The following is a 14,611-nucleotide window of genomic DNA, read 5'->3' as shown; positions in this document are numbered from 1 at the left end:
TCGGGAGGGTGGTGCACAGCTGGGGTGGGTGGGCAGAGGGAAAAGAGGCTGTTGGTTTTAACTAGGCAGCGCAACTCTGCTTACGGGGAAATGGAATTAAACTCCTGGATTGTTTCACAACAGGCAGACTGGCAAATACAGTCCGGATCACAGTGGCGTGCAACTAGCCTTCACTAAAGGAGAATCCAGGACTGGGGGGGGGGGAAGGGAATCCATGGAGGAAACCCCAGTTAGGGAGAAGGGGGTAAGAGGGAAATATTATTAACTAGCAGCTTCCAGGCCCGGTCCTCTTCTCAGTCATCCTAGTGGTTATCAGGGGCTGCTCCACTGGTGTCACTGGTGTGAAACTGGGATGAGTGAGAAGTAACCCATGCCCAGAGCTTAAACCACATGTCCAAGGCCTTGCGGAGGGAGGCATTAGCTCACAGCTGCTCCTGGCTCTCAGCCCCATGCTCAAGTCATTAAACTGTGCTAGCTAGCGGGGTTGCTTTTTAGAACGAGATGAAATCCTGCCTCCAAAATGGGGATCAGGGATGGGCTCCGACAGCTGGGGAGGGGTGTTTGTGTGCGAAAGCAGGCCTTTCTTTTTGGTGCACCTGTCCTTTTAAGAGGTAGACACAGCTAAAGGCTCAGGGCCCCTGTTTCAAGTGTGGCAGCAGCGGCAAGTTATCGAATTCAGTCCTGCCTGGCCGTGGGCGAAGGGGGGTTGAAAAGCTAATTCCCCAGTGCCCTGCCCCCCCCCACCCTTGGCAGTAGGCTGCAGCTTGCCAATTAGACTAATAGGCAAGGTAAGTTAAAAGAACTTCCCATCCGTGGGGTCACCACCAGAGCCATTGCTTTCATTTGGGAAGGGAGGAACCGGAGCAAGTTTGGTCCCCCAGCGAACTGCAGTGGGGGGCAGCGGTGCTAATTCTCTGGTACCTCGCAGCTGCTGGGCAAAGGGACCCCTGGTAATTCTGCTCCGGTAGCGTTTGGCACCCAGGGTGCGCTGGCTGGGCCCTGGGGGAAGTGACCCCACAGGGAGAATGTGACTCCCCCAAGGATAAAGAGACAGATTCCCTGGAGTCAGTTGCCTCTAGGGTACTGCTCCCCCCCCCACGATGGCAAACGAGAGCTCTCCAGAGCGCACTGGTGTGATAGGTGAAAACAAACCCAGCCAAATTCATGGAAAGGGATTATTTCTAGCAACAGCAAATGGCAGCATTTCATCATCAGCATCCCAGAAGGGAAGGCAAAGAGGCAGGCAGCCCATTTTGCATTAACACAAGCCCTTCTACCTGGCCATTGTCTAGCCTAGCGTCCTGCACCCTAAAAAAAAAGGGGGGTTTATCCCCCCCCCCACCCCCAGCAGTTCTATTTTAATCACCTCCTGGGCTCGGAGCCCGGCGCACATCCAAGGCTGCGCTACTGAATTCAGTGGAGTGACTCCGGAGTGGTGGTGGTGTCACTGAAACCCGAGTCGGGTCCCGTTTCACAGTTTTGATTGATGGCTGCAGGCCGGCAACCTCCGGTGTCACCCAGCCACCCCAACCCCCCCAGCCACCTCTCCCCGCGCTGCCTGCCCCCACACCCCGTCCATCGGTCGGTCTGTCTGTCTGTCTATCCGCCTGGCTCCGCTTGCATCGTCTCCGCGAGCCTGGGACGCAGCTGACTGGTCGGCAGGAAGTTTTGGTAAGTCCCCGGAAAACAATCCACCCCCGCCCCACTCCGCCCCACGCCCGGCTGGAAAGCGAGCCCGGATCTCCCCGAGCGGCCCCCGCCGACCTCCAGGGACCGGCCCGCGGGCCCGGTTCACTCACTTTGCCCTTCGAATTTGCGGATGATGGTGTCCAGGTAGGTGTTCTGCGGCGCCACGTGTCCCCGCCGCACCGGCATCCTGGAGTCGATCCGGATCCGGCTCCGGATCCCAGCCGCCTCGGCGCGGGAAAAGTTGCTGCCGGGGGCCGCTGGGTCCGGCGCGCCCGCCCCGGGGCAGCTCCAGCCTGCCGGGGAGGAAGCCCCGTCCCCGCTGCCGGCTGCCCGGCGGAGTGGTCCCGGTGCCGGGGGGGGGGTGGAGGCACAATCCGCTTAGTCACCGCGGCCCGGCCCGGCCGGGGGCTCGGGAGCGGAGCGGAGCCGGCAGCAGCAACAGCTGCGCGCCTGGCAGCCTGTGCCCGCCCGCCGGCTGCTGCCGGGGAGGGGAGACCGGCGGGGTGGGGAGGGGCCCGGAGGAGCGGCGTTTCCGCCCCCCCCCCCGGCTTCCCAGGCTGCTCCGGCGCCCGCCCGGGGAGCTGTCCGCCCGCCGCGGTGCTGAAGCTGGGGCCGGCGGGGAGCGTGGCCCGGGGCTCTCCCCGGCAGGAGGAAGCGACGGGGTTAGGGGGGTAGGGGAGCCCCAGGCCTTCCCAGCTGGGGGGGTTCGGGTTCCCGCCCTGTCCTCCCCGTCCGTTCCCCCTCCGCGCCTGGAGACACATTGGCTCAGCTATCGGCTGAGCGTTTGGCCGTGCAGCGCCGAGCACCCCAGCCATGGACAGCGCCGGATCCCCTAGCGAGCGCCGCCCCGCCCCTACCCCGCCAGGGGCGCTGGGGTCTCTGCCAAGTGACCTGAGCCTGAGGGTGATTTTTCCCTCCAGGTGCCTTGTGATCTCGCCACCCCGCCCCCTCCTCACATTTCTCTCCTCCCCAAGTGCCCTCACCCCAGGTTAGGTCTATTCCCAGTGCCCCAAGCGGGGGGGGGGGGGGGTGTCAGTGACTCTCTTTTGCTAGGCACCTCCTCCCCCACAGAGATTAATTGAGGGCAATTATTGATTTCTATGGCTGTAGGCACCAATCAAGGAACCCTTGTGCTAGGCCATGGCTGCTTAAGATGGGGGCTGCAGGGACAGATGTCAAGGGGTGGTGACACCTGCACCCTTCCTCTATTGCTCAATGAAAGGGGAGGTCCAGGTTAGATGCTGGTTAAATGGGAGAGGGTCCCCGGAGGGTGGGGCGGGTAGATCCTGGTGTGGAAAAGGGGCCCCTGCATGGGAAAGGTGGAGAAGTACTGTGCTAGACAGCATCACCCTCTTTCCCTGCTCTCTCCCATCACAGGCCCTGCTCCCACCTCACCCTGGCCCTTGCTTTTCTAGGAGGAGGAAGGGGCGCCTGGGCCTGGCACAGAGATACATTCGCTGCAGATCAGCCAGTCTCAGTGCAGAAATATTCCCCCGTCAAGGGTTTCCACCGCCATGGCTCTGAGTTTGCCAGCTCCCTAGACATGCAACAACTTGCAGAAGCACAGCTTGCAGTATTTAATCACTATTCTCCTTCTCAGTGACCTTCCTGGAGAAAACCCCCCACACTGCGATCAGACCCCCAAATGCTCAGAGGATAACCGCCACTGAGGGTATTTTGATTTTATTATGCACAATTTTCCATACATGACATTGGTCTAAGAGGATTACAGGCCCATTACCATCAGCATTAACCTTTTGCAGGGAGCTTCAATTAATATTCCAGCGCACCTCACAAATATTCACACAGGGAAATACACAAAGCACTTCTCTTCCCAGCCTCAGATGACAGCTTGTGATACAAAGCAGGGACCAGAGAGCTGGGCCTGCTCTATGTACAGTGGGAACTTGAGCCAGAGGAAAGGAAGGCAATTTCAAAACCTATTTCAGAGTGTTGCTGCTGCTTTCATCTGTGGTGCTCATGAAATCTGACCTTCCCCCAGCAGAGAAAACTTGTGCCATGTGCTGAAAACTGATTTTCTCCAGTCCACTTTCCAAGCTGTCTCGCTCATGATTCACTGTGATTTATTGAGGAGAGACATTACTCCGTGTTAGTTACAGGGATGCAGCTTCATTGTCTGGGTCAGTGGTTCTCAACTAGGAGTACATGTACATGAGGTCTTCCAGGGGGTACATCAGCTCATCTAGATATTTGCAACAGGCTATATAAAAAGCACCAGCAAAGTCAGTACAAACTAAAATTTCATACAGACACTGACTTGTTTATACTATTCACTGAAATGCAAGTACAATATTTATATTCCAATTGATTTATTTTCTAATCATACAGTAAAAATGAGAAAGGAAGCAATTTTTCAGTAATAGTGTGCTGTGACAGTGATTTTGTAAGCAAGTAGTTTTTAAGAGAGGTGAACCTTGGGAGTATGCACAGCAAATCAGACTCCTGAAGGGGGTATGGTAGTCTAGAGGTTGAGAACCACTGTTCTGGGTAAATGGGGCACAGAGTCAGGACTGCTGGGGTCTGTTTTCTCACGATGGGGCTGGGTGACTTTTAGGTGAATTTCTCTGTGCCTCAGTTTCCCCATCTCATGAAATGGGAATACTATTCACCCACTCTTGCAATGACACTTTGAGATTTTTGGACAAAAGGTGCTGTATGAGAATGCAAAGTATTATTATTTACTAACAGGGTCACTACAAAATGTCAGGAAGACAGACTGAGTTTGGTGGCACCCAGATTTTTCTTTTAGGTCTTTCTTTTTTGCAAACCAATGCTGAATGTTTAAAAACTGAATCCAACCAACACCTGTGTTAGTAATGATTATTATTACCGTGTTAGCACCTAGCTGCCACGATCAAAGATCAGGGCCCTCTTAGATTCCAAGGCCCGAAGGAACCATTGTACTCACCTAGTCTGACCACCTGAATAACAGAGGCTAGAGTATTTCCCTCAGTTAATTCCTGCTTCAAGTCACGTAGTTTGTGGCTGAACAAGAGTGGATCTTCTTTATAAAAAAAAAAAAAAACAAACAACAAACAAACAACCTCCAGACAAGACAAAGTGATGGAGAATCCACCACAACCCTGGTAAATAGTTCCACTGGTCAATTACCCTTAGCATTGAGAATGCCTGCCTTATTTCTAATTAGAATTTGGCTGCAAGTTGAAGAGAGACATTGGATCTTGTTCTGGCTTTGCTAAATTAAAAAGCTCCCTGACTATCAGATGTATGTTCCCTCTATAGGTACTTCCAGACTGATCAAGTCACCCCTTAACTGTCTCTTTGATAAACTAAATAGATGGCAGTCCGTCAGCCTCTTGTTGTAAGGCATGCTTTCTAATCCTTTAATCACTCCTGTGACTCTTCTCTGAACCGCTCCAATTTATCAACATCCTGCTTGAAGTGTGAACACCACAAATGGACACACGATTCCAGTCGCACACACTAGGGGCTTTAGACACATTTGATGAACAACAGTCCCTGTGCCAAAAAGCGTACAGACTAGGGCTCTGATTAAGGGAAGAAATCGAGCCCATGTTTAATTCCATCCCTATTCAGGAGAGTTCTTAAGCAGGTGCTTAAATAAATTCCATGGACTTCAATGGGACTTAAGCATCTGCTTGTCCAAACTAGGGAGACTTACTCGAATTGGAGCCAAAGGGCTCCCATTCAAAGTCAGTGGAAAAACTCCCATTAACTTAGGTTCTGCAGGATCAAACTGTAAGTAACCTTATTTCTGTCTCTCCTTTCCTTGCCACCTGTTCTCCTTTCTTCTCTCTCTCTCTCTCTCGCTCTAACTTCTTTCTTCTCTTCCTGTCTTCACCTCTCCCGCTACTTCTCTCCCTTTTCTCACATCTTTCTGCAGAGGAGAAGCAGAAATAAGAAACTCTGATTTCCTGTGCAAACAAAATCCTCCAGCTTGTCAGTGATCTCTTCCTATCTCGCTAAAGTAAACGAATAATCAGCTGCGTGTGAGGCTGTGAACGCCAGTGCAAACGAAGCAATGTTTAGTCTAGGAGTGAAGAGAACAAAGGGGGTCTTAGGGTTCCAAATAATACAGGCAGGATGTGAAATATTTGCATTTCACCAGGAGCTATAGTCCACCCTGAACACGGGATACGTGTTGCAATATTTACAGCAGCTGTGATATTTACTGAATCAGGCAAGATGGGGGAGGAGCATTTAGCTACGATTACATGTATTTTTAAAGGCATTGAAGTGCTGCTTCGCTCAGCATCGCAACAACTAACTGATTTAGGAGCCTGCGACCCGTTTTCAGCAGTGACTTACGATAACGTATCCACTATGGCCCAGCTCCTCAGAGGTATTTAGGCACCCAACTGCCATTGATTTCAATAGATGTTAGGAGCCGGATTACCTCTAAGGATTGCACACCCAGTATAACTACATTGGTTAGGGGTGTAATTTTTTACCGACAATTATAGCGGTACAACCAAGGGTGGCTGTGATTATACTGGTGTAAAGGTGCCTTGTACTGGTATAGCCTATTCCCCTTCCCATACAGGAATAGCTCTCCTGCTATAAGCACATTTACACCAAGATAACGGAGTTCACAGCAGGTGGGTTGTACCACTTTAACTACATGGGGCTAGTTAAAGCAGTACAACTTTGGTACAGGCCCTATGGACATCTCCCAGGTTCCGAGTCATTTTGCATCGGGCTGCTACTTCGAGATGGGCATGCTTGTCCAGCTGGAATGAAAGATTTCCCCTCCCCTAAACTCTCTCCAGGATTTGGGACACGTTGTGTCCGTGATCGCTCAGCACAGATGCGGAAATCAGCCAGGTAGTCGATGCCAACTCTCCGAGCTCCGCTAACCCCCAGCGCTCATTTCACACGGCTCTCCTCCCGGAGTCTCCCAGGTGAGATGTTTCCAGTGCAGGTGCTGCTCCAGTGGACTGGGGCCTTTGATATTAACGCAACTCCACAGACACAGGCAGCAGGAAAAAACATCCCCTAGGAATTTTTTTTTTTTTTTTTACACATCAGCCATCTGTCTCTTAGAGCCCCGTTTGGACACTGGCCGAGCTCTCAGACCCACGTGGCTAATGTGGTTTTTTCCAATCTTTCCCCACCACCCGACGTCTTTTGTAAACAGTGTGCAAATGAATTCAGCTCCCGCCTGACAGCCCTAAAGGCGGCAGGCCCCGCTCTCCATACAGAACAGACTCAGCCCCTGTAGCATCATGTCACTATTCCCCACCCCGTTTCACTCCTGTGCGGGTTCCATGGCCCATTCTGTCACTGGCTTCTCTGCCGAGACCGCGAATGGGGCACCAGTCACTAACACTGATGGGGTTACTGGGGCTGAGGACGTAGGTGATGTTCACAAGCACCTAATGGGGATTAAGGCGACCAACTCCCCTTGAAACATCTCTGGGAGATGGACACTTAGGGTACGTCTACACGGCGGCGAAGTCGCTGCTGTCTGCTCGACTTATCTGGATTGATGGAGTGGTCAGTGTAGACCCGCTCAATCGATCAGGAAGCTGATGTACTAAAATCACCTCCTCACAAGCCTCTTTCCCCCCCCTTCTTTCCAAGCTGCCTTTAAATTAACCCCAGAATTGCCCTGGGGTGCTCGGATTGCATTGTACGGAGGTACAAGACTCAGGAGACTAACCTGGCTCTCCCAGGGGATTGCACTCAGCCAGATTCTCCTGTCACTCACACCAGTGCCAACCAGGAATGACTCCACTCAAGTCAATCTGGTGGAACAGGAGCATGGGTGGTTAAGGAGAAGCCGGCGATTTAGGCAGGCCCCCTCATTCATTTCTTTCTGTGTGTCTCCTCCTATGCTTCCAAGGCTGAAACAGGCTCCCCCAGAATCCAGACAGCAGAGGAGGGCAACTACCTCCGCCTGGTGACTTATTGGTGTCTCTGGACTGTCAGTGGCACTTGGAACAGCCTGTCAGGCTGAGTGATTGAGGAGGTCATCTCCCGGGAATAGTCTCCCAGCAGATTAACTCATCCTTCACAGACAGGAGCCTATTCATCAGAGGGGAGCTGTGGGGGAGGGGATGACATTGGACTGGAGTGCTGAAAGTGAAGGGGAAAAAACCCACAGCACCATTAACCCTACTGGACACAGGCCCATAGAGGGAGTGTTAGGATTCTGACTGGTAAATTGCTGTCTAAGGGGGAAGCATGGCCTTATGGTTAGAGCAGGGGACTTGGGTTCTTGTCCCATCTCTAGGAGCAGAATAGTATCCAATTGTGTAGTGCCACCTGGGAGTCAGGACTCCTGGCTTCTAGTCTCACTTCTGGGAAGTATTATTAGTGGTTAGAGGACAGGACCAGGAGGCAGGAATCCTGGGTTCACTTGCCACCTCTCCAGGAAGAGTGGCCTAGTGGTTAGAGCAGGGAGCACCAGCACTCAAGGCCGTTCCTGGCTATCTGAGAGGTAGGAGCACACGCCCAGCCTTTCAGGGAGGGAGAGTCATTTGAAGTGGTCCCTTCCAGCTGGTCCCAGAGCTAACGGCCTCCAGCAGCTGTCTTGTGGAGCCGTCCGTCGTGGGAAAGGTGGGTTAATAAGAAGCAGATTTTCTAAAAGAGAAAATGAAGGAGAAACATGCCCGACGAGTAGGACCTAACCAAGAACCTAATGCTACTTTGAACCCTCTGGCTCCTTCCATCGGAGGATCTCTGGCTTCAAAGCCTTTTACCACCACCAGTGAATTAAGCTTCCCAACACCCTGGTGAAACAGCATTATCCTCATGGAAGTGACATGGCTTCCCAAAGTCACAGGGAGTCCGTGTTAGATCTAGAAATAGACGCCAGGTCCAGCCTCCTGCGCGAGCCACACACTGCAAAATCCTATGAAGCGTGCGCATTATTACCTTTACCGTTAGTGTTGTTATTGCTTCACATCCATAGTGCCGTAGCGCCCAGAGGCCAATTGTACAGGACTGTGGCATTCTGCATCCCAATGGAGGGTCTTTTCCAGGTGACAGCTGGGGCAGGAGTGTGCGTGAGTACGTTGCGGGGGCACATCCCATCTCATTCCACAAATTGTTTTTCAACCAGGATTAATCTCCCACGCTGCGCAGGGCTGCGGAGAGGTAGCGATCAGGTGCTTGGGCTACATGTTTCATTGTCAAGCAGTAAAAACTGAATTGCTTCTGAATCCAAAGCAATTTTCTCTCTCTTCTATTGCCGCTTACGAGGCCACGGAGCGGAAAGCTCTTATCACATACAAATGGGAGTTCGGAGTGCTGGAGTTCAAGGGTCCCTGCACCGATCATTACGCTGTGTCCCCAAACCTCTTCCTGAGCCAGGAGGTGCTTTTTTAAAACGATGGCATGTTCAAATATCATGCCGTGTTGCATGCAATAGGCCGGGTCAGGGCCAGATGAGCATTTAGCTGATTAATGGCTCTCAAGTACCAGGCAGACTCCAGCATCTTCGCTCCCCGGCATGCGAGCATGGCTCCTCATGACAGACCATCAAACATAACACCACCTACTGCCCAATTTCTAAGTGTGAAGGAGGCATTACTGCAGTAAATTCTGCCACTCCTGATGTAGCCGTCTGGCTCGATTAACTTCCGGTGAAATTGTAGCTGCTGCTCTACATCAACCATATGAAAGGAAAAAAGAAGAATGCCCCGTCGCAGCAATGTTTGTAATGAGGACAATAGCCTAGATTCTGATCTCGTGTTGCATCAGTGTGAATTTATGTTGTCACTGATGTTCCACCAGTGTACGTCGAGAGTGACGGAGATCAGAATCTGGCTGTTTTTACTCTCTCTCACTCACACACTCACTGAGTTGTTCAGTCAGGTGTCCCATCATAAGCATCATTGTCCATCCCAATAGCTAGAGGGAGTAACTTGCAAGTGATACTTTCTTGCTGGGTTGAGGGACTATGGCGCTGATCCCCTTTTCCACCCAAACTCTGCTCTGTGCCAGAACGCTGGCATGGGCAGCATGGGGGTAGCTTTATGCCAGCTTTGCACCCCCATGTTCTGAGGCTGGTGGGGGAGGGGGATTAGCCCCTCTTTGTGCTTTGGGAGTGGCACTAGTGCAAATTTCCTAATGTAGCCAGGATCTAGGAGCCTCCCCTGCCCAACCCCACAGCTTCCCCATGGCAACCCCAGCCTTTGGTCCCATGACAGTGACAGTAACAAGGAGCCAGTCTGGAAGGAATACTATAGGGACTACTGCCCCATTCCCGTCCCACTTCTGTTACCTGGCCTTGTTAGTGCCTCTTGCTGGGGTCGGGTGCAGGATTTTAAAGTCATTAGGATCAAATCTGCCCCCGCTGCCTGGTACTCGGCTTTCTCCGCTTCGCTTTGCACTTTGCTTCTGGCCCCCCGGGCGTGCTGTCCATCAGGATGCCAGCGTAGGTTGGGAATTTGATCCCAGAGGAACTTACAGCAGGGAAACGGCTGATGAGAAAGGACATGAAGCCGTCACTCAGGGCAGTGAAGGAGTTGCAGGGTAGGAGCGAGTTTCGCTGGGAAAACCCCAAGGGAGTCCTGAGTTGGATTAAAGCTAGGGCCGCACCCTTGCTTGCAGGCTGATGGAGGCTTCCACACGGAGACAGAAGCAGCTCAGTGGATTGATCCAGATGGCTTCTGACATCTGCTGTGCTAGGCTATCATGGGGGGCCCTCCGCAGGGAGTGGGGGGGGGATCTCTACATTTCCGAGAGCCTCTGCCAGCTCCCAGCCCAGCCTTGCACGCTGGACAGAAAGGGGGTTTTGCTGATTGGGGGCGGGTGTCTCCTGGCACAGCTGGGCGGGCTGGGGTGTATGAGTGTGGCAGGCCTGCTCCTTGCTGGGTTTGGGGGAGTTGGGGTGTGCTTGGTGTAGACCCCAGCTTCCCTTCTGTTCCTCTGCTAAATGAAACCACAAGCCCAGGCCGCCGCGAGAGACGATTGGGGACATCTGCTGGCCATGCGGAGAGCTGCACCCCATCGCCCATCTGACCTCTCCCAAACCGCCGGCCACCCACTTCGGTCTCCACGCGCCAGATCTGGACTCCCATGGACAAGGCCCTTTGCAATGAGCCACGGGGGGTGGCGCCTGCCTCGGACGCAGCGCACGGCTTCAGCGCTGGGGCCTGAATCTCCTCTCCCTCAGAGCAGGTGGACAGGAGTGCGATTCCCCTGGGGCAGTCCCGCCCCACTGCTCGGAGGTGGAGAGGGACCTCGCAAGGAGTTGAAGCAGCGCCCAGAGGACAGCTCCCAGCTCAGCGTCAGGGCCCTACGCCTCCCACTCTCGGCTCCCTGCATGGGGCTTTGCCTGGCAACCTGCGCTCGGGCCATTCTGGGCTGTGGAACAGTCTCTTCCTCCTCTCTGTTGAGAGTCGCTGAGCTCCTCCCCAGAGGCAGTCGCCCCTCCCCGGTCCCCGTGTGACAGTCCCTGAAGTGCGGCTGTTTCTGCCCGTACCAGCAGTATTTTTCCATTAGCTTCTTGTCCCTGTGGATGAGAAAGTGTGAGGAATGTAGCACCACTCATCCCTGCATGCCGCTCACCCCACCCCCCATCCTGCCATAGCCTGAGCCAGCGACTCACCACAGCCTAATAATAGACCATCTAGACTGGGGCAAACAGGCCAGGCTGCGGCTGGCCCCTGGTCCTGGGAAGACAGTGGGCTCAGCGTGGGCTTTGCTTTCCACCACATGTGGAGTGCAGATGGGCCTGGATTAGGGGTAGCAGTCTGGGGGAGGGATTTCTGCAGTCACCCCCTGCCCCCCATCCTAAACCTTCCCCTCACTAGCCAGTGGCTGTCCCCTGGTGGCCACGGCTGCCAGCATCAGCTGTGGGAATGTGGGAGACAAGGTGCGACCTGTCCATGCCTGGGGTAGCCCACCTGAAAATGCCAAGGTCAGGGCAGGCTGCGAAAAGGAGCAGATGCTCCTAACACTGCAGTGAGATTCCCCAATCAATCACAAGCAGAGCTCCTGATTCCCCACACTGGTTATCAAGAAGATCCCTAAAGAAGAAAAACACAGCCCCCTTTATTGCATTTCAGTCCCTGGCCCCCAATTAGCAACTAGGTCCAGTAAAAAGATAAAAGTTGAGACTCTATTCCCCTTTACCAAAAACTGTTGTCCTGAGCGCCAAAGGGTCAGCCACCTCGCCAAATCAATATCAGTTTGGATCTTACTTACAAGACCACGCTGACAGCCAATCCTTCAGTAACTAAAATGAAAGGTTTAGCATAGGAGGAAAGAAACAAAGAGGAGAAATGTTAAATGGTCAAAGTAATCAGATACAGACAAATAACTTGAAAGCCCATCTCGATCAGATTCTCAGCAGAATTGTGGAATCTGCAGGCTCGTACGGTCCCTCTGGTGTACATCCAGTACTTGGATGGGCCTCAGGCCTTTGTTTCACAGCTTCAGGTGTAGAGGAGTTGCTGCTTCCTACCTCTGCATCAGCATGATGACGACAAGATGCACTGCAGATGCAGATGGTGCATCTGCATTTTAGAGTCTCTGGTCTGCCACATGGCTTGTTTCAAATACAATCTCACAGGGCATGGGCAGGGAAAGGCACTTGCGCCTCCCCACCCCCAGGCCTGTCCCTACATGTCCTGATGACTCAGAGGTGTTGTCTTGACTTCTCTCACTGTAAAGGTGATGGCCATCGATGAATCATCACTGCTGACACTAATCTGCAAGTGGGGGGGAGGGATGTAGCCCAGTAACACAGCACAAGTTTTTTGGATCCAGATATATCCCACAGATCCATAACTAACAATGCAAACATGACACATACTTAACCAACTATAACCTTTCCAGGGGCGCCTGACACGGCACATCTCCTACAAATTATTGTAATTCTGCAATAGATAGAATGCAATAATATTATAAATGGTCACCACAATCCAGACAGCGTCACGCAGGGAATCCCCACTGCAGCATTAGAGCTCGTGCACTATGTTCTCCTCTGGACACAGAGGCCAAAGCAATAGAAATCAGAGAAATATCGGGCTGGAAGGAACCTCAAGGGGTCATCAAGTCCAGCCCCCTGCTCTGAGGCAGGGCCAAGCAAACCCGGACCATCCCTGACAGGGGTTTGTCCAACCCGTTCTTAAAAACCTCCAGTGACGGGAATTCCAACCACCTCCCTCGGAAGCCTGTTCCACAGCTCAACTACCCTTCGCATTAGGAAGTTTTTCCTAGTATCTAACCTAAATCTCCCTTGCTGGAGATTAAGCCCATTGCTTTCAGTGGACAGGGAGATTAATTGATCACAGTTATCTTTATAACAGCCCTTAACATATTTGCAGACTATCAGGCTCCCCCTCAGTCTGCTCTCCAAACTAAACATGCCCCGTTTTTTTAACCTGCCTTCAGAGGTCAGGTTCTCTAAACCTTTAATCATTTTTGTTGCTCTCCTCTGGACTCTCTCCAATTTGTCCACTTCTTTCCTACAGGGTGGCACCCAGAACTGGACGCAGTATTCCTCACCAGCGCCTGACAGAGCGGGACAATGACCTCCCATGGCTTACATACGACCTCCCGCTAGTACAGCCCCCAATGATATTAGCCTTTTCTGCTCCTGCAGCATGTTGACTCATTCAATTTGTGACCCACTACAATGCCCGGATCCTTTTCAGCAGTGCTACCGCCTAGCCAGTCATTCCCCCATTTTGTAGCTGTGCCTTTGATTTTTCCTTCCTAAGTGAAGGACTTTGCACTTGTCTTTAGTGAATTTCATCTTGGACTTTCCTTGGGAGGTGCCGTCCCACTGGGGGAGGACATGTAGGAGTAGGAGACAGGCAGATGGTGCCTGTGAAGCGTGAAACTACTCGGCAGGAGTGGTGGCTGTGTCTCCGGATATCTTCTCCATCCTTGGAGTATTTTAAGGCCTGGCTTAACAAAGCCCTGGCTGGGATAATTTAGGTGGGGTCAGGACTGCTTTGAGCAGGGGGTGGGACTATATGATCTCCTGATGTCCATTCCAACCCTCATCTTCTACGATACCTCCCCAGAACCCAGACACGGCACCACTCTCCTGTCATTTCCTGGGTGACCAGGCTGTGCTAAGTGCAGCCCTGCAGATCCTCGGACGCCTCCCTGCAGCCAGCTGGAATCCTCCCGAAGCCAGAACATAACCACGGGCCCATGGGTGCCACTTGGGACGCCCTACACTTGGGAGGCAACATCAGGGTGCCCAGTAAACAATCAGCCTTTCCTACCCCTTCTTCCTTCAGCCCTGCCTGCAAATTCCTCCCCCAGAGGGACAAGAGCCCAGAGGATATTGGGGAGAGGAGAAATCACCCCCCCCCCAAACAGAGAAGGAGAAGGGAGACACGCCCATGAGTCCTTAGGGGCATCGTTTCAGCCTGTCGCAGAGCCAGCAGCACCCCCACTGACCGGGCCAGGCTCCAAGCAAACACTGTTCCCTGCTCAACTAGAACCGGGGCCTTCTGCACCAAAGCCCTTTTCCAAGCGGAGCGCTCAGCGAGTCTAGGTGGTCTCAGCTCATCCAGGCAGCTGCTAACACAGCTGCTTTCGCAGCTCCCTCTGCGGGGATTCGGGCTGTTAGCTGCATCCTTTTTATCCAGGCAGCTTGACCTTGTTGTCCTCTGAGATTGTGGATTTCAGGGGGGAAGGTAGGTGCTGTACAAAGCTGACGGAGGCTGCAAGCTTCCCAAGCACGGTTCTTCCACTGGCCCCTGGCCCTCTTACTTGTGAGCTGCCACCCCCCACATCCCTGTCCTGCATCAATACCAGACCTCGCAGAGTTTTCTAATCATGCTGGTGCTGTGCCCAGCTGAGAAGCATGGCTTAGGCCACAAGATCCAGCCTCTCCAAGATGAAGAAGGACTTTGCCCTCGCCAGGTGAGAGGCGGATTTAACCAACTGTGGAGAGCTGCCATCAGAGGCGCCTCCCCCGCCTGCCGGCAGCAACCCCCCCAAA

At 53.0% G+C, this 14,611-nt stretch overlaps 1 protein-coding gene and 1 long non-coding RNA gene across 4 annotated transcripts in view; both read right to left on the bottom strand.

The window, feature by feature from the left end:
- KCNH6 (potassium voltage-gated channel subfamily H member 6) overlaps window positions 1-1,909 on the bottom strand; it is an 83,694-nt gene extending 81,785 nt beyond the window's left edge. For all 3 annotated transcript variants that reach the window (XM_067541002.1, XM_067541007.1, XM_067541006.1), the window contains exon 1: window positions 1,800-1,909. In XM_067541002.1, the coding sequence (XP_067397103.1) occupies window positions 1,800-1,875 (76 nt within the window). In that variant the 5' untranslated portion in view covers window positions 1,876-1,909. The remainder of the gene's footprint in view (window positions 1-1,799) is intronic.
- Window positions 1,910-9,922: 8,013 nt separating this feature from the next.
- LOC137148235 (uncharacterized) lies at window positions 9,923-11,144 on the bottom strand. Its single transcript, XR_010918480.1, has 2 exons — window positions 10,987-11,144; window positions 9,923-10,121 (listed from the first exon to the last, which is right to left on the bottom strand). It is a non-coding gene; the product is annotated as an uncharacterized lncRNA (long non-coding RNA).
- Window positions 11,145-14,611: the final 3,467 nt, after the last annotated feature.

This window comes from Emydura macquarii, unplaced genomic scaffold (genome assembly GCF_026122565.2).
Source record: "Emydura macquarii macquarii isolate MOO-44397 ecotype Brisbane River unplaced genomic scaffold, CSIRO-AGI_Emac_v2 contig_629, whole genome shotgun sequence".
Lineage (NCBI taxonomy): Eukaryota > Metazoa > Chordata > Testudines > Chelidae > Emydura > Emydura macquarii.
Note: the sequence above shows the minus strand (reverse complement) of the source record. Positions and strands in the feature narration are given on the sequence as shown.